The 27360-nt window shown below is 38.5% G+C and overlaps 1 protein-coding gene across 3 annotated transcripts in view; it reads left to right on the top strand.

The window, feature by feature from the left end:
* Pkhd1 (PKHD1 ciliary IPT domain containing fibrocystin/polyductin) overlaps window positions 1-27360 on the top strand; it is a 544477-nt gene that overhangs the window by 310431 nt on the left and 206686 nt on the right. For all 3 annotated transcript variants that reach the window (XM_029477026.2, XM_021159032.3, XM_085835877.1), the window contains exons 51-52: window positions 10765-10830; window positions 16926-17054. In XM_029477026.2, the coding sequence (XP_029332886.1) occupies window positions 10765-10830; window positions 16926-17054 (195 nt within the window). The remainder of the gene's footprint in view (window positions 1-10764; window positions 10831-16925; window positions 17055-27360) is intronic.

Raw genomic sequence — 27360 nt, 5'->3', positions numbered from 1 at the left:
TCTTTTTTTTCTTTCCAGGAGGCATTTTCTTGAAAACAAACCCACACCCCTCTTTCTCTTAGATGCTTCTGTTTATAGCAGGCTTACATCATATAGCATTTACCAGGACAACTTGGTATCCAGTGACACTAAGACTGTGTTTGAGGGGCTGGTGAGATGGCTCAGTGGGTAAGAGCACCCGACTGCTCTTCCGAAGGTCCGAGGTTCAAATCCCAGCAACCACATGGTAGCTCACAACCATCCGTAACGAGATCTGGCGCCCTCTTCTGGAGTGTCTGAAGACAGCTGCAGTGTACTTATATATAATAAAAATGAATAAATCTTAAAAAAAAAAAAGACTGTGTTTGAAGACCAGTTCCTACAATCTGGGAAGGATCAAGAATGGGACTTCACTTATAAACAAGGATGATTAGCCACCCACATATTACAAATACAAAGTTGGAAGATACAAACATGAAGAAAGCATATGCACAATATCACAGCTTGGATGAAGCCTTTAAACTCTTCCCAAGTCAATACCCGTACTATTTAATGGTTTTCATCCCTTCTTCTCTTTATTCAAATTGGAAATGACACTTCATAGTCACAGTTTATTGAAGTTAAAACACTTAGTAAAATTAAGCAGATCTCTTTAAGTTGTATAATACTATTGATCCCCTTGAAGAGGTGCGGCTATGGAAAGAGCAACTCAAGTGAAAGCAATGTCTGGAGCCTCTTAAGGTGGGGCCAGGAACGATGGGGATGCTGTGATAGTGGTACCACCAGCAGCTAATATTTGCTTCCTATGTACCATGTACTGTTAGCTCACATTTCTTTACCCAATGACCCTATAAAACAGATACGTTTCCTGCCTGCCCCCCCCCCCATTTTCTGGTGATGTGAATGCAGGTCAGAAATGGTGACTAACTTCTCAGTTGTCCTTGTGTAGGAATGGGATGAGTCAAGATTCAGATCTCTGCTGTTGAGAGTAGAGTCTAGCACCCATGCATTCTGCACCATCCTGGTTTGCCTCTTCTGACTTAGAAATGTTTGAGAAGGTATTGTCATCTGACTCATATGTGCGCACTCACAGCCAGCTCCAGGTGGAGATGCACAATGGAAGCTTGGGAAATTAGACTCTTGTGATTTTTTTTTCCAACTGTTTAAAGCTTTTCTCTGCCTTCTCTGATTATCTGAATCTTATCTGAGGGACATTCTCATACTTAATAAAGAGGACAAGAAGTTTTCAGTGTACCTTCAGCTCTGCAGTGTTTGTTCGAGTTTGGAATTACACTGGAAGTGAACATGTAGATGTGGAAGTGGATGTGTAGCGGGGTCACCCTGGAGGTAGATGTGAAAGCCTGTTCAGTCACCATCCCTTAAGTGCAGTGGAGTGAGGGGCTGGCAGGATAGAACATGGAGGCAGAAAGCCTTGCTCTGCTAAGAATGGTCCCTGGATGAGAGTTGAAGGAAAACGGGACAAGCTTAATGGTTTGAGGGTTGATGTGTCAAGAGTGCAGGATAGAACATGGAGGCAGAAAGCCTTGCTCTGCTAAGAATGGTCCCTGGATGAGAGTCGAAGGAAAACAGGGGACAAGCTGAATGGTTTGAGGGTTGATTGATGTGTCAAGAGTACATCCTTCTGCCCCAGCTTATTCCATGATAGTCATTCTGTGGTAATCACAGTGCATGGACATGTGTGGTGGCTGTTTTCACTCAAGGTCTTTGGAATACATGGGTTGCTTTTCCTCTAACTGATTGGTTTGGTATGGCCAATGTGGAGAATTTTAATTATTTTTATTCCTCCAATTATTTCTCTTATGCTATTGGTTTTTTTGGAGGGGTTGTTATTGTAAAGTGTCTGTAAAGCTTTAGAAGTCTTCTGACGAGTGCCTACTATTTCTTTCCTTACCCCTGGCTGTTTCATAAGAAATATATCATGTATGCACTGTGCATACACGTGCAAGGCTCATGAAGTCTGTGCTGTTTGGAAAACATAAACTAACAATGAGTTCCATAATACATTTAAATGACCTTCATTTCTCATTTCAGATGTTTCCTGGGATTTCTTTTCTAGTTTGTCTTTCTTAGAGATTGATTGGGTGACCCTATTTTATGCCCAGCTCTTACAGAAAGGCATTGTATCTTTGCCCTTATTTGCATGTTTCTTGATGATATTTTGTCCATATTTTTCCCTTTCATTTCAGTGAAAACTAACACTATTATCATTCATACCATTACTACTATGGCTTACTATTCTTTTGCATCTATGAGTGAGCAGAAAACCTTTCTGTGGTCTAACATGTGTAACCATTTTGTAAATCAGCACATGAGAAAAAACAAAAACAAAACAAAAAACTACACTTCCAGAAGTATTAGGCTTCAGGAGTACATGAGAAAATCTCTTTTAAAAGAGTATTTCCTAGCCGGGCATGGTGGGGCATGCCCTGAATCCCAGCACTTGGGAGGCAGAGGCAGGCGATTTTCTGAGTTCGAGGACAGCCTGGTCTACAGAGCAAGTTCCAAGACAGCCAGGGCTACACAGAGAAACCCTGTCCCAGGAAAAAATAAAATAAAATAAAATAAAATAAAATAAAATAAAATAAAATAAAATAAAAAAGAGTATTTCTAGTGAGTATGAGTGTAGTTCGGTGGCATTGTGCCTGTCCTGCATTCAGGAGAATTTGGTTGGTGCCTCAACATTATAAAACAAAACAAAACAAAACAAAGCAAAAATGTAGACATGATGTTAGTTACTGATACTATCCTAAATTAGCAGTTGATATGCAATTATTAGTTATTGAATTGAAAACAAACAAGATTAATATTACGATATGGAGCTAGCAGTAGCTTTTCATACCAGAGAGACATAGACAATGTGAACAGAAGTGAATATGTGAATGTTAAAAAAATAAAAGGTGAGATGGTGACTTAATTTTTATTTTATTTTCATAGATATTTTCTTTATTTACATTTCAAATGCTATCCCGAAAGTGCCCTATACCCTCCCCCCGGCCTGCTCCCCTACCCACCCACTCCCATATCTTGGCCCTGGCATTCTCCTATACTGGGGCATATAAAGTTTGCAAGACCTAGGGTCCTCTCTTCCCAATGATGGCCGACTAGGCCATCTTCTGCTACATACGCAGCTAGAGACAAGAGCTTTGGGTGTCCTGGTTAGTTCATACTGCTGTTCCACATATAGGTTTGCAGACCCATTCAGCTCCTTGGGTACTTTCTCTAGCTCCTCCATTGGTGCCCTGTGTTCCATCCTATAGATGACTGTGAGCATCCACTTCTGTATTTGCCAGGCACTGGCAAAGCCTCACAAGAGACAGCTATATCAGCATCCCTTCAGCAAAATCTTGCTGGCATATGCAATAGTGTCTGTGTTTGGTGGCTGATTATGGGATGGATCCCTAGGTGGGATAGGCTCTGGATAGTCCATGCTTTCTTCTTAGCTCCAAACTTTGCCTCTGTAACTCTTTTCATGGGTATTTTGTTCCCTGTTCTAAGAAGGGATGGAGTATCCACATGTTGGTCTTCCTTCTTGATTTTCTTGTGTTTTGCAAATTGTATTTTTGGTATTCTAAGTTCCTGGGCTAATATCCACTTATCAGTGATTGTATATCTAGTGACTTCTTTTGTGATTGGGTTACCACTCTCAGGATGATATCTTCCAGGTACATCCATTTGCCCAAAAATTTCATAAATTCATTGTTTTTAATAGCTGAGTAGTACTCCATTGTATAAATGTACCACATTTTCTGTATCCATTCCTCTGTTGAGAGACATCTGGGTTCTTTCCAGCTTCTGGCTATTATAAATAAGGCTGCTATGAACATAGTGGAGCATGTGTCCTTCTTACCGGTTGGGACATCTTCTGGGTATATGCCCAGGAGAGCTATTGCTGGATCTTTCAGTAGTACTATGTCCAATTTTCTGAGGAACTATCAGATTGACTTCCAGAGTGGTTGTACAAGCTTGCAATTCCATCAGTAGTGGAGGAATGTTCCTCTTTCTCCACATCCTTTCCAGTATCTGCTCTCACCTGAATTTTTGATCTTAGCCATTCTGAGTGATTTGAGGTGGAATCTCAGGGTTGTTTTGATTTGCGTTTCCCTGATGATTAAGGATGTTGAACATTTTTTAAGGTGCTTCTCAGCCATTCGGTATTCCTCAGTTGAGAATTCTTTGTTTAGCTCTGTACCCCATTTTTTAATGGGCTTATTTGAATTTCTGGAGTGCAGCTTCTTGAGCTCTTTGTATATATTGGATATTAGTCCCCTACCAGATTTAGGGTTAGTAAAAATCCTTTCCCAATCTGTTTGTAGCCTTTTTGTCTTATAGACAGTGTATTTTGCCTTACAGAAGCTTTGCAATTTTATGAGGTCCCATTTGTCAATTCTTGATCTTACAGCCCAAGCCATTGCTGTTCTGTTTAGGAATTTTTCCCCTGTGCCCATATCTTCGAGGCTTTTCCCCACTTTCTCCTCTATAAGTTTCAGTGTCTCTGGTTTTATGTGGAGTTCTTTGATCCACTTAGACTTGAGCTTTGTACAAGGAGATAAGAATGGATCAATTTGCACTCTTCTACATGATAATCACCAGTTGTGCCAGTACCACTTGTTGAAAATGTTATCTTTTTTTCCACTGGATGGTTTTAGCTGCCTTGTCAAAGATCAAGTGACCATATGTGTGTGGATTCATTTCTGGGTCTTCAATTCTATTCCATTGATCTACCTGTCTGTTGCTGTAGCAGTCCCATGCAGTTTTTATTACAATTGCTCTGTAGTATAGCTTGAGGTCAGGCATGGTGATTTCACCAGAGGCTCTTTTATGGTTGAGAATAGGTTTTGCTATCCAGGTTTTTGGTTATTCCAGATGAATTTGCAAATTGCCCTTTCTAACTCAGTGAAGAATGGAGTTGGAATTTTGATGGGGATTGTATTGAATCTGTAGATTGCTTTCGGCAGGATAGACATTTTGACTATATTAATCCTGCCAATCCATGAGTATGGGAGGTCTTTCCATCTTCTGAGATCTTCTTCATTTCTTTCTTCAGAGAGTTGAAATTCTTGTCATACAGATCTTTCATTTCCTTAGTTAGAGTCACACCAAGGTATTTTATATTATTTGTGACTATTGTGAAAGGTGTTGTTTCCCTAATTTCTTTCTCAGCACCTTTATCCTTTGTGTAGAGAAAGGCCACTGACTTGATTGAGTTAATTTTATATCCAAGTACTATACTGAAGATGTTTATCAGATTTAAGAGTTCTCTGGTGGAATTTTTAGGGTCTCTTATATATACGATCATATTACCTACAAGTAGTGATATTTTGACTTCTTCCTTTCCAATTTGTATCCCCTTGATCTCCTTTTGTTGTCAAATTGCTCTGGCTAGGTCTTCATGTACTATATTGAGTAGGTAGGGAGAAAGTGGGCAGCCTTGTCTAGTCCCTGATTTTAGTGGGATTGTTTCTAGTTTCTCTTCATTTAGTTTGATGTTGGCCATTGGTTTGCTGTAGATTGCTTTTATCATATTTAGGTATGGGCCTTGAATTCCTGCTCTTTCCAAGACTTTTATCATGAAGGTGTGTTGGATTTTGTGAAATGCTTTCTTAGAATCTAATGAGATGATCATGTGGTTTTTGTCTTTTGAGTTTGTTTATATAGTGGATTACGTTGATGGATTTCCATATATTAAACCATCCCTGCATCCCTTGGATGAAGCCTACTTGGTCATGATGGATGACCCTTTTGATGTGTTCTTGGATTTGTTTTCAAGGATTTCATTGAATATTTTTGCATCGATATTCATAAGGGAAATTGGTCTGAAGCTCTCTTTCTTTGTTGGATCTTTGTGTGGTTTAGATATCAGAGTAATTATGGCTTCATAGAATGAATTTGGTAGAGTACTTTCTGTTTCTGTTTTGAGGAATAGTTTGAGAAGAGTTGGAATTAGATCTTCTTTGAAGGTCTGATAGAACTCTGCACTAAACCTATCTGGTCCTGGGCTTTTTTTGATTGGGTGAATATTGATGACTGCTTCTATTTCTTTAGGGGAAATGGGACTGTTAAGATTGTTAATCTGATTTAACTTTGGTACTTGGTATCTGTCTAGGAAGTTGTCTATTTCATTCAGATTTTCCAGTTTTGTTGAGTATAGCCTTTTGTAGAAGGATCTGATGATGTTTTGGATTTCCTCGTGTTCTGTTGTTATGTCTCCTTTTTCATTTCTGATTTTGTTAATTAGGATGCTGTCCCTGTGCCCCCTAGTTAGTCTGGCTAAGGGTTATTCTATTTTGTTGATTTTCTCAAAGAACTAGCTCCTCATTTGGTTGATTCTTTGAATAGTTCTTTTTGTTTCCACTTGGTTGATTAAAGAGCTGAGTTTGATTACTACCTGCCGTCTACTCCTATTGGGTGAATTTGCCTCCTTTTGTTCTAGAGCTTTTAGGTGTGTTGTCAAGCTGCTAGTGTGTGCTCTCTCTAGTTTCTTTTTGGAGGAACTCAGGGCTATGAGTTTTCCTCTTATTGTGTCCCACAAGTTTGGGTATGTTGTGGCTTCATTTTCATTAAACTCTAAAAAGTGTTTAATTTCTTTCTTTATTTCATCCCTGACCAAGGAATCATTGAGTAGAGTGTTGTTCAGTTTCCATGTGAATGTTGGCTTTGTATTATTTATGCTGTCATTGAAGATCAGTCCATGTTGGTCTGATAGGATGCATGGGATGATTTCAATATATTTGTATCTGCGGAGGCCTGTTTTGTAACCAATTATATAGTCAGTTTTGGAAGAGGTACCATGTGATGCTGCAAAGAAGGTATATCCTTTTGTTTTAGGATAAAATATTCTATAGTAATCCATTAAATCCATTTGTTTCATAAGTTCTGTTAGGGTGCATGTGTCTCTGTTTCCAGGATCTGTCCATTGGTGAGAGTGGGGTGTTGAAGTCTCCCACTATTATTGTGTGAGGTGCAATGAGTGCTTTGAGATTTACTAAAGTTTCTTTAATGGATTTGGCTGCCCTTGCATTTGGAGCATATATATTCAGAATTGAGAGTTCATCTTGGATGATTTTACCTTTGATGCATATGAAGTACCCCTTCTTGTCTTTTTTGATAACTTTGGGTTGAAAATCGAATTTATTCGATATTTGAATGGCTACTCTAGCTTGTTTCTTTAGACAGTTAGCTTGAAAAATTGTTTTCCAGTCTTTTTCCCTGAGGTAGGTTTCATGTAAGCAGCAAAATGTTGGGTCCTGTTTGTGTATCCAGTCTGTTAGTCTATGTCTTTTTATTGGAGAATTGAGTCCATTGATGTTAGAGAAATTAAAGAAAAGTAATTGTTGCTTCCTGTTATTTTTGTTGTTAAAGTTGGGATTCTGTTCTTGCAGCTGTCTTCATTTAGGGTATTGAAGGATTACTTTCTTGCTTTTTCTAGGGTGTATTTTCTGTCCTTGTGTTGGTGTTTTCCCTTTACTAACCTTTGAAGGGCTGGATTCGTGGATAGATATTGTGTGAATTTGATTTTATCATGGAATACTTTGGTTTCTCCATCTATGGAAATTGAGAGTTTTGCTGGGTATAGTAGCCTGGGATGGCATTTATGTTCTCTTGGTGTCTGTATAACATCTGTCCATGATCTTTTGGCTTTCATAGTCTCTAGTGAGAAGTCTGGAGTAATTCTAATAGGCCTGCCTTTATATGTTACTTGAACTTTTCCCCTTACTGCTTTTAATATTCTACCTTTATTTAGTGCATTTGTTGTTCTGATTATTATGTGTCGGGAGGAATTTCTTTTCTGGTCCAGTCGATTTGGAGTTTTGTAGGCTTCTTGTATGTTCATGGGCATCTCTTTCTTTAAGTTTGTGAAGTTTTCTTCTATAATTCTGTTGAAGATATCTGCTGGCCCTTTAAGTTGAAAATCTTCATTCTCATCTACTCCTATTATCCTCAAGTTTGGTCTTCTCATTGTGTCCTGGATTTCCTGGATGTTTTGAGTTAGGATCTTTTTGCATTTTGCATTTTCTTTGATTGTCCCATCCATGTTCTCTATGGAACCTTCTGCATCTGAGATTCTCTCTTCCATCTCTTGTTTTCTGTTGCTGATGCTTGCATCTATGATTCCTGATTTCTTTCCTAAGGTTTCTATCTCCAGAGTTGTCTCACTTTGGGTTTTCTTTATTGTTTCTACTTCCCTTTTAAGTCTTGGATGGTTTTGTTCAATTCTATCACCTGTTTGGTTGTGTTTTCCTGTAATTCTTTAAGGACTTGTACCTCTTTAGCAGTGTTCTCCTTTATTTCTTAAAGTGTATTAATGCCCTTGTAAAGTCCTCTACTAGCATTATGAGATATGCTTTTAAATCCGAGTCTAGTTTTTCTGGTGTGGTGGTGTATCCAAGACTGGCTGAGGTGGGAATGCTGGGTTCTGATGATGGTTATTGGTCTTGGTTTCTGATATTAAGATTCTTATGTTTGTCTTTCACCATCTGGTAATCTCTGGCATTAGTGGTTTCGTTGTCTCTGGTTGGAGCTTGATCCTCCTGTGATTCTGTTGGCCTCTGTCAGCAGTCCTGGGAGTTCAGCTCTCTCCTGAGTCTCAGTAGTCAGAGTACTCTCTGCAGGCAAGCTCTCCTCTTGTAGGGAAGGTGCACAGAGGTCCGGAATTCAGACCTGCCTCCTGGCTGAAGATGAAGGCCCAAAACAGGGCCTGTCCCAGAAGATGTGTTGCCTCTGCAGTCTGCATTCTCACCTGCAATAACTGGTCTCTGAGGGATCCAGGACACAAGATAGCTCTATCACCTGCTCTGGCAGTCAGAGCCCTCCCAGGCAGACACATCCCCTCTGGTGGGGAAAGGTGTCCGGATGTCTGGAGCCCAAAATGGGGTCTGTCCCAGAAGCTGTGTCACTTCTGCCTTTCCCAGAATCTGAGTTGCTTCTGCAGTTCGCACTCTCACCTATGCAGACTGGTTTCTGAGGAACCTGGAACACAAGATCTTTGACTTAAATTTTTTAAATTATTTTTATTTTATTAGTACTAATGTGTACATGCGTGTGCCTGTGAGTATAGGTTTATTCATTCAAGTGCAGTGCTTACAGAGACCAGAAGAGGGCATTAGATCCTTTGGAGCTGGAGTTATAGGCAACTCCTCAATATGGGTACCAGGATTGGAACTGGGGTTCTCTGAAAGAGAAGTTAGTGCTTTTAACCAATGAAGTACTGTCCAGCTCCATTAATGGGGGGGGGGTAGAATGTGGGAAGATGAATGCGTGAATATACAAGAAGTAAATTATAATTTATGGAAGGTCATAGAAATGCTCATTCAGAGGAAGATTTTAGCCTAGGGAGACGGCTCAGTGCATAAAACTCTGGACATCCAAGCTTAAAGACCAAGTGTAAATCTGCAGAAGCAGAATAAAAACCAGACAGATAGTACATGTTTATGTTATACCTCCCAGGGTTCATGTGGTAAGATGGCAGGGAGAGGCAGAATTCCCCAAACGTTCATAGGCTAGTTAGCATGACCTATGCAGCTTTATTCAAGATTCCTTGTATTAAACAATACACAAAGTGAGAATGAGTACTTGAGGCTATGTCTGTCTTCTACACATGCATTGATATACTTATGAATGCATTGCCCACTCCATATACACGAATACATGCACATATGTATATACACACACAGAAGGAACATATCAAGAGTATGTTGGCCAATGTACCTGGTTTTAGATGTGATGATATAAAGAGAAAACCAATGTATTTTATAATTGAACATCACGAGAAAAGGAAGAAAACCTGAGTAGAAGAACCAGAGAGATCTCTTCTTAGGTCTCTTGAGTAATTTTCTCCCTAATGTTCTAATCTAATGAAAAAGAATGACATTTGTTCTGTCCCATCTGTGATGGAAGAAAGAGTTTAGGGTCCTAGTAAAACAATCACAGAGAGCATGAATTTGACCAAGACCCTGAGGCTGCAGCCTGCATCTGCATTAGGTCCTCCAGTGATGGGAGAGGCTGGTTTGCATGACAGTGTATAAGGCAGAAAGGTAATTAACCAATAAGAGACAAGGTGTTACTAGAAAGATAGAGTTCGTGCACCTGATTACTAATTAATCAGGCATGAGAGCACCTTGTAGATGCATTCACTATTTAATTATAGCAACCTCTCTTGTCAAAGGAGCATATGTTCCCAGCTTAATCTACTGGTTTATACAGACATCAAATTGTCATTATCAGAAAGAATCAGGCCTTTTGATTATTTCCACTAATTTATTGAACACTTAAAATTAATGAACCCCAGGCCTTTTAAATGTGCTTAGTTGGTTTAGAAGAAGGGAGGAGAAAGGGGGGAGTAGGGTGAGGGAGAAAAAAAAACCTTCATTAAAAGGACAATTTGTTTGGCAAAAAGGTAAAGCAAATACATTTCATGGGTGATCTAAACTCTGTTGGTGAAAAGGACACATGTGAGACAACCGAGCCCACCAAACTGTGGATATAGAAGATGGGGCATGCCTGCTGGACACCAGTGGTCTCCACAGAGCACATGACTAAAGTATTTTCCTCCCACACGGCTTATGTGAACCTCTCTGCAATTACGTGTAATCAACCCAAATCAAACTAAATGAAATGGTAGAAATCAAGTGTTCAATTAATTAGCAAGAAGTCCTTTTATTTCATTTCTGTTCTTTTGGGGGTGTGTATGAAAAATAAAATGCAACACCATCATTCTTGCCTGTATGTAGTATCTTATGTCACACTCTTTTTTTTTTTAATGTTAAGTTTCAGGTGAAGGTCAAGTTAAGGTATTTCTCCAACTGAAGCCTGGTGTACCTCCAAGTGTTTCAGGTGAGTGTAAACACTGAAGAGAATGTCCAGCAGAGCAAAATGTGCGCCATTGGTTCTATATAGCCCTCCACTTCTTTGTTTATAACCAGGCAAGCATCAGCTCTCCTGCTTTTGCACCTGACAGCTCTCTGCTGTGTTGTCCTCCAATTAATATATGTCTGCATGTCAAGGGAAGATATAAGGATGCATTTAGTTTTCAAAGCAATAGAAAGTAAGAATTGTAACATGTAAATAAGCACATCTCATAAATTATGAGCCATATGTGCACACAGGACTCCAGATCTACAGATGGGCCATTAGGCTCCCTCCAAATGGAGAGAAAAATCCAGGGTATCTCTAAACTTTAATTGTTCCTGGTAATTTTAGGAAATCAGGATAAACAAACCCTCCCCAGAAGTCAGATGGTTCTGTGAGATCCTGCTAACTCAAAAGAAGCCGAATTCTCCAAGACTAAACATCTCATAACCACCTTTTAATGTATGTCTTAGTTTGTTTTTGTTTACTGTGAGCCAGTTTAACTGTACATTTGCAGGAGGGATAAAGCCTTTCAAAGGCTGGGTTTCCCTTTGATTTTCAGGGGAATATTTGTGTTATGTCAGACAAGAGTCACACTCATCAAAACCATTCAAATTCTTCCATTTCAATTAAAAAGTAGACGAGGTAAAGTTACTGCACTAAATTAAGAGAAGGACTTTGGGTTTCTGCTCCATGCTTTTTGTGCTATGACGAGTGCAGCTAAGACCGACTTCACAGTAGTTTCCATGCTATGATGCTATGAATGCATTTAATTCTTTACACTTTCCACCTATATTCCATTAGGTGCTTCAAAATTCCTGTTTGATTGATTGCCCGTCTATATGGCATGTGTGTGTGTGTGTGTGTGTGTGTGTGTGTGTAGTGTGTGTGTGTGTAGTGTGTGTGTGTGTGTGTGTGTGTGTGTGTGCAGTGTTTAGTGTGTGTGTGTTTAACAATGGTGAGCAAAAAATAATGGCTCTTAACTTTATGATGCCTTATTGTCTCCAGAGGATGTCAAATAAATAAAAAAGTAATTAATTTGCTTTCCTTTTAATTAACTATTACCAAGGGGAAAAAAAGTGTCACCAAATTCTTTTCTTTCTGAAAATCCTGTCCCCAAATTCCACAAAATTTTGCAAGTCTTTATCTGATAGGTTCATACCATTTGGAAATGCTGTCTTGTGCCAGGGTCCTCTAGGGTATCTGGGACTACATGGGATGCTGAGAGATTAAACAGTTCATGTTGTCATATCAGCAGTCAATGGTTGAGCCTAGGTAAGACCTCATATATCTGAACTCAGTCCTGTATTCCTTTTGCTATGCCATGTTGCCCCTAATATACTTACTTATATTATTTAGGTAGATATAGGTTAATTTACACATGAAATTAAACTCTATAACCAGTTTTCTGCTCTTAAACAAATTAGGACAGAAAAGCATTATTATGTATAAGAAAGCACAGAATCAGTATACCTAATATATTTCATATGAGAGGATTGCTAGGAGTGCCTTGACTTCCATGATATAGAATATAAAGTCTAATAGTAAATTTAAGATGTGAACGTACATTTTATTTAATAAACCATTCTGTAGAAATCAATACAATTAATTATTGTACTATCAACACTAGTTTTCCATAGACAAAGGTATATGATTAATGAAGTTTTATATGTGTTGATTCATTACAAGGTTCAATATAAGTATGTAATGCAGTTAAAACTTTTATTAATTTGCTGTTAAGAATCCCTCCATTGACACACTAATAGAGAGTCTGCTGGGTGCACAGAATTGTGGTGGTTATTTTGAGGATATTATGGACAAGAAATTTCTAGTCTTATGCCAAGAAATCAATTTAAATCTCCTTTCTGCTGTTATTGGTCATGGAAGCTTCTCAAAAGATCAGCTTCCTCCATGCAGAGCTACAGAAATTGGGATGAAATTAATGAAGTGTTAAGTAGATGCAATATTTGCCTGATATATATTATGCGAGACCATGTCAAATTTGGGCTGCTGCTGTCGAACCCATTTTTATAGGGAAGTAAGATGAGGATTCAAATGATGGTCCTCATCAAATATGATCTAAAGGTTTGGGAGAAGACAAAAGACAGTCTCTAGTGATAAATGCAATGAGCTTTAGGATGCCTAGTCCTGACCTCTACCTTTCTTTACCTCTAGTGTGTCCCCCAGTCCCCTGTAATATGGATTCTACTTCAACAACTACACTGGGACCACTCTTTTTCTATTTAACACTTTTTTCATGCTATATATTTTGATCATATTCTTCCCCACCCCCACAATTCTTCCCACATCTCCCCACCCATCCAACTTCATTTTCCCTCCCTCCCTTTTGGATCCTCACTTTATTTCTCCCTCACTCCCTTTCAGGAGGCTAAAATGTCCCAAAACATAATCAAACCAAAAGTATACATTGAGATTGGGCAGGGAGGTAGAGAGGGAGAGAAAGAAGGAAGGAGGGAGAGGGAGGAATAGAGAGAAAGAGAGAAAAGAGGGGGAGGGAGAGAGGGAAGGAGAAAGGGAGGGAAGGGAAAGAGGAAGATATGAAGTTTGTATTGTATCTATTTAATTACTTCTGGTCATGGGACTTACATTGGCATGTGGTTGATACACCTAGTGACACTCCTTTGGAGAAAATGTATTTTCCATTTTTCAGTGGGTATTGATCACAAATAGCTTCCTGCTAAGAGGTTGGAGTTTGTGTCCACCTCCTTTTTTCACTGCTGAGAGTTTATTTGGTTTAAACATGTCCAGCACACACAAGAGTGTGTGCTGTCACAGTCTGTGAGTTCATATGTAGGTCAGTCCTATTGTACCTGGAAGATGCTCTTCCCTTGGAGTTGTCTACCACCTCTGGCTCTTACAATCTTTCTTCCTCCTCTTTCTGCACAGATCCCTGATCCTTGAGTGGAAGGGTTTGATAAAGGCATTCCATTTAGCCTGAGTCCTTCAAAGTCTTTTGCTTTCTGCATAGTGTGTACTTGTGTGTACTAGTGTGTGTCTGACATCTACCATAAGAAGAAACTTCTCTGATGAGGGTCTTATCTTGATCACACATTCCCTGATAGCCAAACTCAAGAGTTAGCTTCTAATACTCTCTCTTAGAGAATTTTACTGTTAACAAGATCTCATCTTGAACTCATTCTATTGCACAAGGTCCCAGGAAAAGATAAGCAGTATGTTGCTGAATACTAAAAAAACAAAAACAAAAAACCCCAAAACAAAATAAAACAAAAACTCAGAATTTTGGTGCAATATTAGCTACATAGAGATTTAGTAAGTAACAAGAAACTGAAACATGTTCTTAAGGCAGGATGGAATAGAATGATGGATTTGTATATGATAGTCACTGGAAGATCTGGATTGCTAAATTAAAAAAAAAAAACATCTAGCTCTTCTATAAACTAGAAGAGAGTGGCAGCAGTGAGGGGTGATTTTTTTCTACCATCTGTCATAGAATTGAAGCAACAGTTTTTCTGTTCTCCTTTGTTTATTTTGAGAATTCATGACATTCTAAAGAGCCTCATCATTATCCATTGGATACATTCCTGTGTATAGAACATCAAAAACCATGCCTGGTCTCTGTGTACTAGTTAGTGGTTATTCCAACAAATGCCCTTTGGCCTGTTCTTTTGGACTATATAGGCCATAAATAGAAGGAGGTATAACACACAGAAAGCATTATTCTGAAGGTATTACAGTGTTAGCATTTATGAACTATTCTAAAGACTCTTTTGGCAATAGGAATGTTCTAAGAAGCACCTTATTCCTGTGCTGTGTGTTGTATTTATGTGCCTATGATTTCAGCATGACCATACTGTTTGCTTTGGAGTTATTCTGGAGATCAAATTAGACCATCACTGCTATAGATTTGGACACTCAGAAAAACCAGGAGGTTATTCCCATGCATGTGACATCACAGGCGTTTTGTTAATTCTTGGTGACATGCCTGGTGATATCATATTCATTTTCAAAGACTCAAGTATGACCAATGGCAGATGATGAACAAAACCACTCTTCTTGCTTAGTGGTATCTCTTAGTTTTCAGAATCACATCCATCAGCTTGGTGTATATCTCCGTCTGGATATCTCAACATTACCCAAAATACCATCTTCTCAATTCATTAGACATTGATAGAACTCATCAACAGCTAGCCCACTAGTCTTGAAATCTTTGGCTCCTCTGTCCTCATAGTATTTTACTCCCTGACTACTTAAGAAAGTCTTCCAGACTCATCATTTGCCCTAGCTCTGTTTTACCAAACTTCATTTGACTCCCCAACAGACATTTCATTTCTCAGCTTTGCATATGCACATGCACATTTCAACATGTGGAGGCAAGGGCCTTGACTTTACCCCACTTTACCTATAGAACCTTTAAACCTTTGAAATTCTGGTCAGCTAATCCTTCCTTCAGGAAGCTTCTCCTGGCCAAACTCTGCTTCCTTCCTTGGCTGGGAATTCTTTAAGAAAGCAATTATCAATCGGGATGCATGCTTTTATTTTTCCAGTATTCACTGACCATCTTATTAATTAGCTTGGAAGTTTTGTTTTTTGTTTTGTTTTGTTTGTTTTCATTATTCATTTGGGACTTCTACCAAATCAAGAACTCCTTTTTTTTTTTTTCTAAATCATTATTTATGGCTGTGAAATTAACCACTAATGAAAGAGGTTCTCTTCACCCTGTCAAGGGGTAGCATTTTCTCTTGCCTTTTTGAGGCAGTCTTCCTGGCCCCTAGCTGAACTACTCATATCATAGGGGAAAACAACAAACACAATAAAGAGTAAAAGAATAAAATAATGACTGCCCTGAGAACATGGGCCCCAGCCCCCGGCCAGATGGCCTAATTCCCCGGAACTTTTAGAAAAAAACAACCACAAAATGTTTCAATGTCCCAGGTGCCTTAAAGTAAATATCCGCCCCTAGATTTCCCCTATTTCCTCTCCGATCCTCCCCCTAGGTTCTGTTTTTTGCCTTTATAAGCCTGCTGGAAAATAGGGTTGGGGTCAGACTCCTCTACCCCTATGTGGTGTATGGGTCTCGACCTCAGCATGCTGGTTTGTGTGCCATTAAAACCTCCTGTGTTTGCAGCAAGCTTAACTGTTGTGGCTTTCTGGGCTCTCGATCCCTGAGACTTGAGTGAGGGTCTCCCTTTGGGGGGTCCAACAACAATAAAAACAAAGCAGAAAAGGGCAGGCAAATGTAGCTCATCATGGCAGGGTTCACAGTGTGGTTCTAGAAGTCTCTTTAGGAAGTGGTTAGTGATCATCAATTCCATGATCATGGTGCTAGTAAAATGCTATTGATCAGGAACAGAATTATTAAGGAAACATTATCAATGCATACATTACCATCACAAGAAGTGTCCAGTTCATGATCCTGCCATTCATGTACGCCAGAAGCTGTGAGAACAACATACTCTCACTCAGCCATTCCAAGAAAGAGTCCAATTTAAGAACATCATCAGGACTATTGTTAGCTTTGCATAGAAATTGCTCAAATCACATTGTTTACTGTTAGAAAGACTCTACATGTTAAATGTTACAGAGTAAGACAATAATGGATTTCTAGTATGATAGAATATTGTGTAATCACTAAAATTGAGTTTATAGAGTTTTAGTGTCATTAGAAAATACATAAGAAAAATAACTAAGCTAACTAAATAGAACTGAATCTGATATAATTTCATTATATAATAACACTAAGATATTATGGAAGGAAATACAAATAAAAGGTTGATTGTTGTAATCATTATGTGGTGAGGTTCTGGGCAATTATTGTCTTTTCTTTATTAGAATATTCAAAATAATACATAATAAGCATATATAATATTATAATGAAGCAGAATGCAAATGTTTAATAAGCTTGGAATATATTTTCTCAGAAGTGTAAGGGCTTGGAAGTAACTTTCTTGCTTGCCATAAATATTTTCTAGATTTCTAATATTCAAGCCAGCTAATTTGAGAGGTGAAGATACCAGTCTTAAAATAAAAAGAGAATCTTGAACTTGTCACAATGTCTTTGGTTTTCATAGTTTTAACTCTATATTTCCTGTGTATTCCAGCTTCTACATCAGTACCTGAATCAGCTTCAAGATGGTCTCTTCCTGAAACTTGGCAAGATGTTGAAAAAGGCTGGGGAGGATACAACCACACCATCCCAGGACCCGGTGATGATGTCTTGATTTTACCCAGTGAGTGAAACCAGCCAGGCAGGGAAACCGATGGACCAAACTAAACCAAGTCTGATGGGGGATAAGATTGAATGATGTAATGCAAGATAGGAACACAGATAGAAATAAGTAGCTTCTTATTTTTATGACCCATTGGGGAGGGTAACCTGGGAGAAGAATCATTCTGAGTTTTTTGAGGAACCTCTATATCATATATATATTGTGGCTGGATCAGTTTTTGTTCCTACTAATAGTAAGTGAGCTTTCTCTCCCTCTAATATCCTTGCCAGCATTTACTGTCATTTTTTTTTTCATACTAGTAGCCAATCTGCTTAGCTATGATGGGATCTTCAATGTAGTTTTGATTTTTATTTCCTTTATAGCTGAGGACATTGAGTACTTTTCGTGTATGCATTGGAGTTATACTTTCTTCTTTGAGAACTGTCAATCAAATTTATTTATTTGTTGATTAGATTATTTGTTCTTCTGGTGTTGAATTAAATTATTTATTTTTGTTCTAGGGATTGAATTAAGGACTTTTTATATACTAGCCAAGCCCTCAACCATGAAGCTACATCTCCAACTCTTGTACTCCCTGTATATTCTACATATTAATCCCTAGTCATGTGAATGCTTGGCACATATTTTCTCCTGTTCTGATGATTGTCTTCACTTTTGAAATTGTTTCCTTTGTATATCACCTACACTGACTAATATTAGCTTTAAAAGACTTGAATCAATGGGAGAGAACAGATGCAGAAAAAAGATAATTTTAGGAATACAGCAAAGCACACCCATATTTAAAACATTCATTTCCCTTAGAGTCTATTAAAGTCCCAAGTAATCTCCTTAGACTTAAAATAAAATACTCTTCATAGATCAATTTTTATTGAGCACCACAAAACCAAATTCCATTTGTGGTCAATATGACTATCTCATGGTTACAGTAAACAAAAGATCTGCAATGGAGAAAGAACATTTGTCTACCTGTGAATCAATAATAATGTCAGACATTTACTGAGCACTAACAATATACCAGGAGCTGTTCTTTATGTACTCGGTTAAGCTTCCCAAGGACTTTGTAAATAGAGTAATGCTATTGTCCCACATTTTTACAGACAGACAGCTTAGTAATGTGGTCAGAATTGCACAAATTGCAATTCATAGGAGTAGGGATGTGAACCCAAACAATTTGATTTTAAGTCCTTATTTTTAAGCAGTAGAGTGTATTTCCTTTCCCTTTGCAAGGACAAAGGGTAAAGAACAGAGTGGATATATTATTCACGCTGTTTACACTAGCAGAGCCAACCCCACCCAAAGCAAAACAAAAACAAAAAAACAAAGCAAAACAACAACAACAAACAAGGAAAATACCGGATGGGATGGATAACTTTGCAGCCTTTTTTGATGTCTTTGTAATTGAATAGAAAGATGAATGATGGGACATATGAGATGTCTCATGCAAACTTGAAATGTTGCAATTTCTCCATTATCCACCTCTCTCTTCAATGGAGAATGTAACTTTTTGAATAAATAGGCTTGTGAGTCATTCCCATACTCCAAAGGGGGTGGGGTGGGATCTGTTCTCCCTCAGTCATGTCTTTGATGAATCTAGCCAGCGGATTTGCCTCAGGCTCTGTCCCCCCCCCCCCCAATGAAGCTAGAGATTTCCCTGTCTCCACTCAGGAAGCTAGCGAAGCTTTTGAAAGTAGCCAAGCTTTTAGAATCTCTTGGAGCTTTGATGCTGAACAAGCAGCCATCTCAACCATCTTGCTTAACATTGCAAGCTGTGTCTAGGGTGTACTCCGATGCCTGGGTGTCTACTGTTCTCCCTTACCCTGCAGCCCTGTGATCACAATTAGTTCAGGATGGTGGGCCTGGATTGTCCATAAAGCTGCTCCAACATGTGAGATCGAAGCTGTGGGGGAAGGGAGGACGGGGAACACAGCTGTAGGTAGAGGATACATATAAGGCATCTTTTAATCCACCCAGTGGTGCTTTGAGAACCAATGGAGGGGGACTGTGAAACATACTCAGTGTTTGTTATATTTAGCATTCAAGTGAAAAAGAAGCAAGAAAAAGGAGCTACAGAACATGTGACAAAGCCCTTGTTCTTTACCCATTCTGTTTTTCCTCTCTTGTGCAAGCCTCTTTTGATGGCAACAAATGGCCTCATAGTGGCCAACATTTAAATCCATTTGTGCCACTCATTGTTGGCCATGAGATAGAAGTTGCTTTGTTGTTTTGTTTGACAAATATTTCTTGATAATCTCACCTTGGATGGGTCTTCCTGTTGAATCTGCCTCCTCTGTCTCCCTGTAGATTTGCCTCTTCACCCTTTTGTGACTGGTTTTGCTCTCTTAGTTCCCAACCTTCATTGATGCAAGTGTGTTCAACTGAGTCTGGCTCAAGTCTGATACTAAATGGTGCTTGGATGAAGAACTTGGGTGAGCTTACTGTTGCCTGGGAAATTTAACAGCAAAAGCAAATCTTTGAGGTGGAAAGGTTTGACCCATTACAACTTTGAGGCTGTGTCTTAGTCAGGGTTTCTATTCCTGCACAAACATCATGACCAAGAAGCAAGTTGGGGAGGAAAGGGTTTATTCGGCTTACACTTCCATGCTGCTGTTCATCACCAAAGGAAGTCAGGACTGGAACTCAGACAGGTCAGGGAGCAGAAGCTGATGCAGAGGCCATGGAGGGATGTTCTTTACTGGCTTGCCTCCCCTGGCTTGCTCAGCCTGCTCTCTTATAGAACCCAAGACTACCAGCCCAGGGATGGTCCCACCCACAAGGGGCCTTTCCCCCTTGATCACTAATTGAGAAAATGCCTTACAGTTGGATCTCATGGAGGCATTTCCTCAACTGAAGCTCCTTTCTCTGTGATAACTCCAGCTGTGTCAAGTTGACACAAAAATAGCCAGTACAGGCTGCAAGGCAGTGAGAATCAATTTCTTATCCTTTGAATAGATTCCTAAGAAATGTGAATGATTAATATTTTTTTCTGATGATAGAGCTTGGTCTGTGTTACCTACTATGCTGCCAAATGGGGACTTTTTCACATGTTCTCACAACTGCTTTGTAAGTAGATCCTGTTATTATCTATCATTTCACAAATGAGAAGTCTGGGATGTGGCTATGGGAAGTAATCTACTCAGATTCTACCAAGGCAGTGAGGAAAGAAGGTAGGGAAGGAAGCTAGCATTGGATACACTCATATTTCTCCCCTCTCTCCCTCTCTCTTCCTCTCTTTCTCCCCTCATACACACATGTTTATATGTATACTTATAAATATGAATGTACATACAACATATGCGCACAAGCACACACACAAAGAGGAATATGTATATGTATATATATATATATATACATACATATATATATATATATATATATATATATATATATATATATATATCACTGGAACTCAAACCCAGAGCTTTGTGCATTCAAGGTAACTTCTTTGCCACTGAGGCCTGTACCTAGCTTTCTTGATTGTATTTCCCTTACTTTTTAAGTTACTCTACCTACCTGCTTTGATTCATGAAAATCAACCTACTTCATAAAAACAATTATATTTCATCATTTACTATTCACATTGTCCCTTCAACTAGAAATGAAAACAAATACAAAGCAACTGGATGCTTTTAACCTCACACCATATTTACTCTTAGAAAAACCAGAAATGCTGCTTAGATAGGGCCCTAACATGCTATACCATTGGTAAGATCATTTGCCTTGTGTGTGAGGTTACAGCACATCATGTATTTAGGACATAGCTGCCAAAAGTGAATAAGCTAGGCTCATCCTCTCAGACTGCCAATCATTAAGCTGTGTTAATAAAGCATATAATGAATAATAATAATCCCAAACAACAACAAGCATAATGTGTACAGAAGCAAACTGTCTTTGGTGAATAGTGGAGAATATCTTAAAGGAAAAGGTACATGAAATGGGCTGTGAAAGATGGGGCCTGAATTTAAAGCATGATTATTTTGAGACACTAGGAAAAGGGAAAATTCCTCAGTGTATAGAGAGTGCGCCATCAAATTGGACAAACCTGGGTTCACTGTTGCATTCCTGACATTTAGCAACTGTGTAAATGGCCCTCATTTATATAACACAAGGCCTAAGATGACTACATTATAATACTAAGAAATGAAATAGCATCAGTCCACAGGACCACTGTTTAGAGTGCTTGTAGGAATGGATTTGGCGGTGAAGGCTGTGATTTGTGGTATACTTGGGGTGCTCTTTCCCTTTCGTTTTGCCATCTGGCTGCCACTCTTGCCCCCTGATATTAGCGACATTTTGTATTTGCTTTCCAATGGCTTATTATTTAATTTTCACAACATCCTTGGGAGCTAAATAGGTAATAACTATTATTACAGTAAAAACCCATTTTTACATAATACGATTTTAATGGAACTGCTGATTTTACAAAATGAAAGTGACTGGTAAGGAAGATTTAAGTGATACTTTTGAACCTCTAATATAATTTTATGGTGTTTTGTGTATTTTAATTATTAATAAAGGAAATGTGTAGAACATTCCCATCATTATTCAAATAGAATAGCATAATTTTTCAATAAAATTCTTAGAGTAAATTGCCTATTTCCATTTTCTGGGAAATCAATTTCATGGAATGACCTCAGACCCATCCTTTTCCATAAAAGCAGGGCTTTACTACCCCAGTGCAAGGCATCACTATCTTCCAGTCTAAGGTATCACCATCTATCTACCAGTCCAAGGCAAAACTATCTACCAGTCTAAAGCATCACTATACTCTAGTCTGATGCTATCTATTTTAAGCATGATGCCATTTTTTCTTAAGGTGGTCTGTCTTCAGAGACATTGGATTTTGAGAAAGCTATAAATGTCTTTCTGTGGTATCAAATGCAGTAAGTGGGGGAAATCGTGAATAATTTGATCTTGTGGTTTAATGTATTTTCATTTTTTGCAAACAAACATACCTGTGTTGCCTCATCTGTACTGGAAGAGCTGGTTCGATGCATTCTAGACATCCTAAGAAGCCAGAACAAGTTCTATTGAACCTAAGATGTCAATCTTAAACCTTTCGAAAAAATAGTTGGCTACTTGACAAAACAATCCACCTAACTTTAACCTTCATGTCTTGGCCTGAACTTGCCTGAGAGGATTTATACAAGATGCTTCCAGAACGTTTTCTAGAAGAGCTCTTAGCCTTGGTAAAGACAGACAGACAGACCGAAAGACACCCTCCCCCCAATAGAGTACAGTGAAGATTTAGTAGGAGGAGAATATGTTACAATCACAAAAGATAGGATTCTGCTTTGAAGGATATGGACACAGTGTCCTGTCATCCCTGGAATCTTTCTTGGTGTGTATGTGATGGTAGAATTCCAAGTTTCATTTCCTCTCTTGCTTTGAACTAGTCTCATTTGAAGACATGAATGGGGTACTGTTATTTTTTTTCTTTTATAATGGTCTTTTTGTTTGTTCTGATTTTCAAAACTTGAGTACTTTGACCAGTAGAGAACCTCATCAAAGCCATGTGGTATTCAAACATGGCAGCATTTAAGACATTTTCTGGTTACATTAAAATGCATTGTAAGATGGTGGTGATGTGAGACAAGATGAACATAATCAGAAAGTGATTTCGGAAAGAAGAAATTTCTGTAAAATGATGTGATTATAGACTTGGTTTTACTTTGGGATAGAGCAAGGACTTATATTCAAGAACAGGTACTACTCCTACAGAGGAGACTTCAGTTTGGGTTTCTAGCACTTATAATGAGTAGCAACTCCAGGTCCAGGGAGATCCAGTGCTTCTGGCTCCCATGGGCATCTGTGCTCACATGCACATAACCCTGACTTCTAATACAATTAAAAAAAAACAACAATAAATGAGTGAGTGAATGAACGAAAGTTCTTGATTTACTTCTATTTATTAGCTGAGACTCCATCCAATTTAGGATGACTTACATATACATTATCAAAGTATTATCAAATATTTAGGTCTGTTGTACTATATATATATATATATATATATATACACACACACATATATACACATATGTATATATATATATTTATATATGTATATATACTGTCTCTGTAGCTGAAATAGATTTTATCATTTGGTCTTGTAATACTTAGGAAGTGTAAAATGGCCATTGAATTGAGATTACCATCCACTCATTCTGGATTACTAAATAATTGGAGACAAAGACATTTAGGCTTGAATTACCAGAGTCCTTAATGTTTTTAGTTCTGAATGTTCTGTAATTCTATCATTATCTTCTAAGCTCTTTAATTCTAAGCCTACAGATTTTATTTTGCTCACAATTTAGTGGAGGAATACCTGACATAAAGTGCTTCCATTTAGATTCTTTTACATGTCATGGTCATCAGATGATGTCAGGTCTGCTCATCCAAAATCTTAACTTGAAGAATACTCATGTGACTAGCAGTCTACGGCTTCTAGTCTAAATTGTCACTATCAATCAATCCAAGGCAACACTATCTACCAGCCTAAGGCATCACTATCTTCCAGTCAAAAACTAGCTAAGAGGGCTCTGATACTTACCTCTTAGGGTTTCTATGTGGAGCTGCTTGCCTTTCTTCATAGCATCGTGGTGCATCCAAGAAAGAATACCTAAGCCATTGCCATCAGAATGAGTCCAAAAAATAGGTGGGACCTACACAGGTGATCCTTCTGCACCAGTCCTCAAAGCCTCAGAGTGTCTTGGCTCTCATATTCTGCTAGGAAAGACACAAAGTTCAGCTCAGATTTACACTGAGAAGACGAGCGAAGCATCCACAGCTGTCTTTAATCTACCACTCTATGTGTGCTTACATGTGTGTATGTGTACGCACCTAATTAAGAGCAGATGTATCTGACTTAATTCAAAAGGTGTTTAGAGCTAGCTGTGTGTTGTCTTTTTTTTTTTTTAATGTAGGCAGGCTGTGTATAGACCCCATTAGCTTGTACGAATCAGACGTTCAGAACACTAGGAGACAAGTTGGTCAAAGGATTCTTCATTTTTTGCATAACCTATGATGCTTAGCCTTGCATCCTTTTCTTATAAAAATCTTCAACAGTTCAGGTTGTAACATTAGTTACTCTGAAACTGGGATGGATAGCAGTGTTTTGCCTTCATTCTGTGCCTGCTATTCCTCATTCATGCTGGGAACCTCTCCTTGGAAGAGAGGACCATGGTGGCATAAGCAGATTAAAAAAAATTGTAGAGCCATTCATTTCAAAGCAGAAAATAAAGGCCAGATAAGACCACACTTACACTTCTCTTTGGCCTTATTTTGAACACGAAGATTAAAGGTATCCTCAAGGTTTTCAAAGGGAGAATAGACAAACATGATTTTCAAAGTAATACTTTTGACACACCATCTTTTTTACAGCATTATTATCAAATAGAAATAACCAAATAAAAATCTGAAGCAAAAGATGAAACAGTGTTTGGAAACTAAGACTTAGAAAACCTTCCATGACCTATGTGTATGTTCCAAAAAATATAAATTCACGGTATAACTTGTTTAGTAGCTATTTCCACATTTTCTCTATGCAATTTGTTTTGTTTTGTTTTGTTTTAATTTTTTATTAGATATTTTCTTCATTTACATTTCAATTGCTATCACAAAAGTCCCCTATACGCTTCCCCCGCCCTGTTCCCCTACTGACCCACTCCCACTTCTTGGCCCTGGAGTTCCCCTGTACTGGGGCATATAAAGTTTGCAAGACCAAGGGTTTCTAATCCCAATGATGGCCAACTAAGCCATCTTCTGCTACATATGCAGCTAGAGATACGAGCTCTGGGGGTACTGGTTAATTCATATTGTTGTTCCACCTATAGGGTTGCAGACCCCTTCAGCTCCTTGGGTACTTTCACTTGTTCCTCCATTGGGGGCCCTGTGATCCATCCTATAGATGACTGTGAGCATCCACTTCTGTATTTGCCAGGAACTGGCATAGCCTCACAAGAGACAACTATACCAGGGTCCCTTCAGCATAATATTGCTGGCATATAAAATAGTGTCTGCGTTTGGTGGCTGATTATGAGATGGATCCCCTGCTGGGTCAGTCTCTGGATGGTCCATCCTTTCCTCTCAGCTCCAAACTTTGTCTCTGTAACTCCTTCCATTGGTATTTTGTTCCCTATTCTAAGGAGGGATGAAGTATCTGCATGTTGGTCTTCCTTCTTCTTGATATTCTTGTGTTTTGCAAATTGTATCTTCGGTATTCTAGGTATTCTAATAGCCACTAATAAGTGAGTGCATATCAAGTGACTTCTTTTGTGATTTGGTTACCTCACTCAGGATGATATCCTCCAGATATATCCATTTGCCTAAGAATTTCATAAATTTATTGTTTTTAATAGCTGAGTCGTACTCTATTGTGTAAATGTACCACATTTTCTGTATCCATTCTTCTGTTGAGAGACATCTGGGTTTTTTCCAGCTTCTGGCTATTATAAATAAGGCTGCTATGAACATAGCGGAGCATGTGTCCTTATTACCAGGTGGAACATATTCTGGGTATATGCCCAGGAGAGGTATTGCTGGATCTTGCAGTAGTACTATGTCCAATTTTCTGAGGAACTGCCAGACTGATGTCCAGAGTGGTTTTTCAAGCTTGCAATCCCACCAGCAATGGAGGAATATTCCTCTTTCTCCACATCCTCTCTAGCATCTGCTGTCACCTGAATTTTTGATCTTAGCCATTCTGAGTGGTGTGAGGTAGAATCTCAAGGTTGTTTTGATTTGCATTTCCCTGATGATTAAGGATGTTAAATATTTTTTTTTCAGGTGCTTCTCTGCCCTTTGGCATTCCTCAGTTGAGAATTCTTTGTTTGGCTCTGAACCCCATTTTAATGGGGTTATTAGAATTTCTGGAGTTCAGCTTCATGAGCTCTTTATATATATTGGATATTAGTCCCTTATCTGATGTAGGATTGGTAAAAATTCTTTCCCAATCTGTTGGTGGCCTTTTTGTCTTATTGTCAGTATCTTTTGCCTTACAGAAGCTTTGAAATTTTGTGAGGTCTCATTTGTCGATTCTTGAACTTACAGCATAAACCATTGGTGTTCTGCTTAGGAATCTTTCCCCTGTGCCCATATCTTTGAGGCTTTTCCCCACTTTCTCCTCTATAAGTTTCAGTGTCTCTGGTTTTATGTGGAGTTCTTTGATCCACTTAGACTTGAGCTTTTTATAGGAGATAAGAAGGGATCAATTCGCATTCTTTTACATAGTTGTGCCAGTTGTGCCAGTAGTCTTTGTTGAAAATGCTTTCTTTTTTCCACAGGATGGCTTTAGCTCCCTTGTCAAAGATCAAGTGACCATAGGTGTGTGGGTTCATTTCTAGGTCTTCAATTCTATTCCATTGATCTACTTGTCCGTTGCTGTACTATTACCATGCAGTTGTTATCACAATTGCTCTGTAGTACAGTTTGAGGTCAGGCATGGTGATTCCAGAAGAGGTTCTTTTATTGTTGAGAATAGTTTTTGCTCTCTTAGGTTTTTTGTTATTCCAGATGAATTTGCAAATTGCCCTTTCTAACTCAGTGAAGAATTGACTTGGAATTTTGATGGGGATTGTTTTGAATCTGTAGATTGCTTTTGGCAGGATAGCCATTTTGACTATAATAATCCTGCCAATCCATGAGCATGGGAGAGCTTTCCATCTTCTGAGATCATCTTCAATTTCTTTCTTCAGTGACTTGAAGTTCTTGTCATACAGATCTTTCATTTCCTTAGTTAGAGTCATGCCAAGATATTTTATATTATTTGTGAGTATTGGGAAGAGTGTTGTCTCCCTGATTTCTTTCTCATCCTGTTTATCCTTTGTGTAGAGAAAGGATACTTACTAATTTGTTTGAGTTAATTTTATGTTCAGCTACTGCACTGAAGCTGTTTATCAGGTTTAGGAGTTCTCTGGTGGTAGTTTTAGGGTCACTTACATATACTATCATATCATCTGCAAATAGTGATATTTTGACTTCTTCCTTTCTAATTTATATCCCCTTGATCTTCTTTTGTTATCAAATGTCTCTGGCTAGGACTTCAAATACTATATTAAATAGGTAGGGAGAAAGTGGGAAGCCTTGTTTAGTCCCTGATTTTAGTGGGATTGCTTCTCCAGTTTGTTTTTAAAATATTGAATATTAGTGGAATTTTCATATATCAAATCACTAAAATGTACTGACTAAATTTACTACCTTAAGTATCTTTCGTGCAAAAATCCAGTAAACAAGGACAATGGCTAGTACTTTATTTGTTGTGTTTGTTTTCATTTTTATTAGTAGTAAATATTTGTATGTGTAAAGTCATTTG

This window comes from Mus caroli, unplaced genomic scaffold (genome assembly GCF_978045245.1).
Source record: "Mus caroli unplaced genomic scaffold, Mus_caroli_1 scaffold_1, whole genome shotgun sequence".
In the NCBI taxonomy this organism is placed as follows: domain Eukaryota; kingdom Metazoa; phylum Chordata; class Mammalia; order Rodentia; family Muridae; genus Mus; species Mus caroli.
This window is presented reverse-complemented; position numbering and strand designations above follow the sequence as displayed.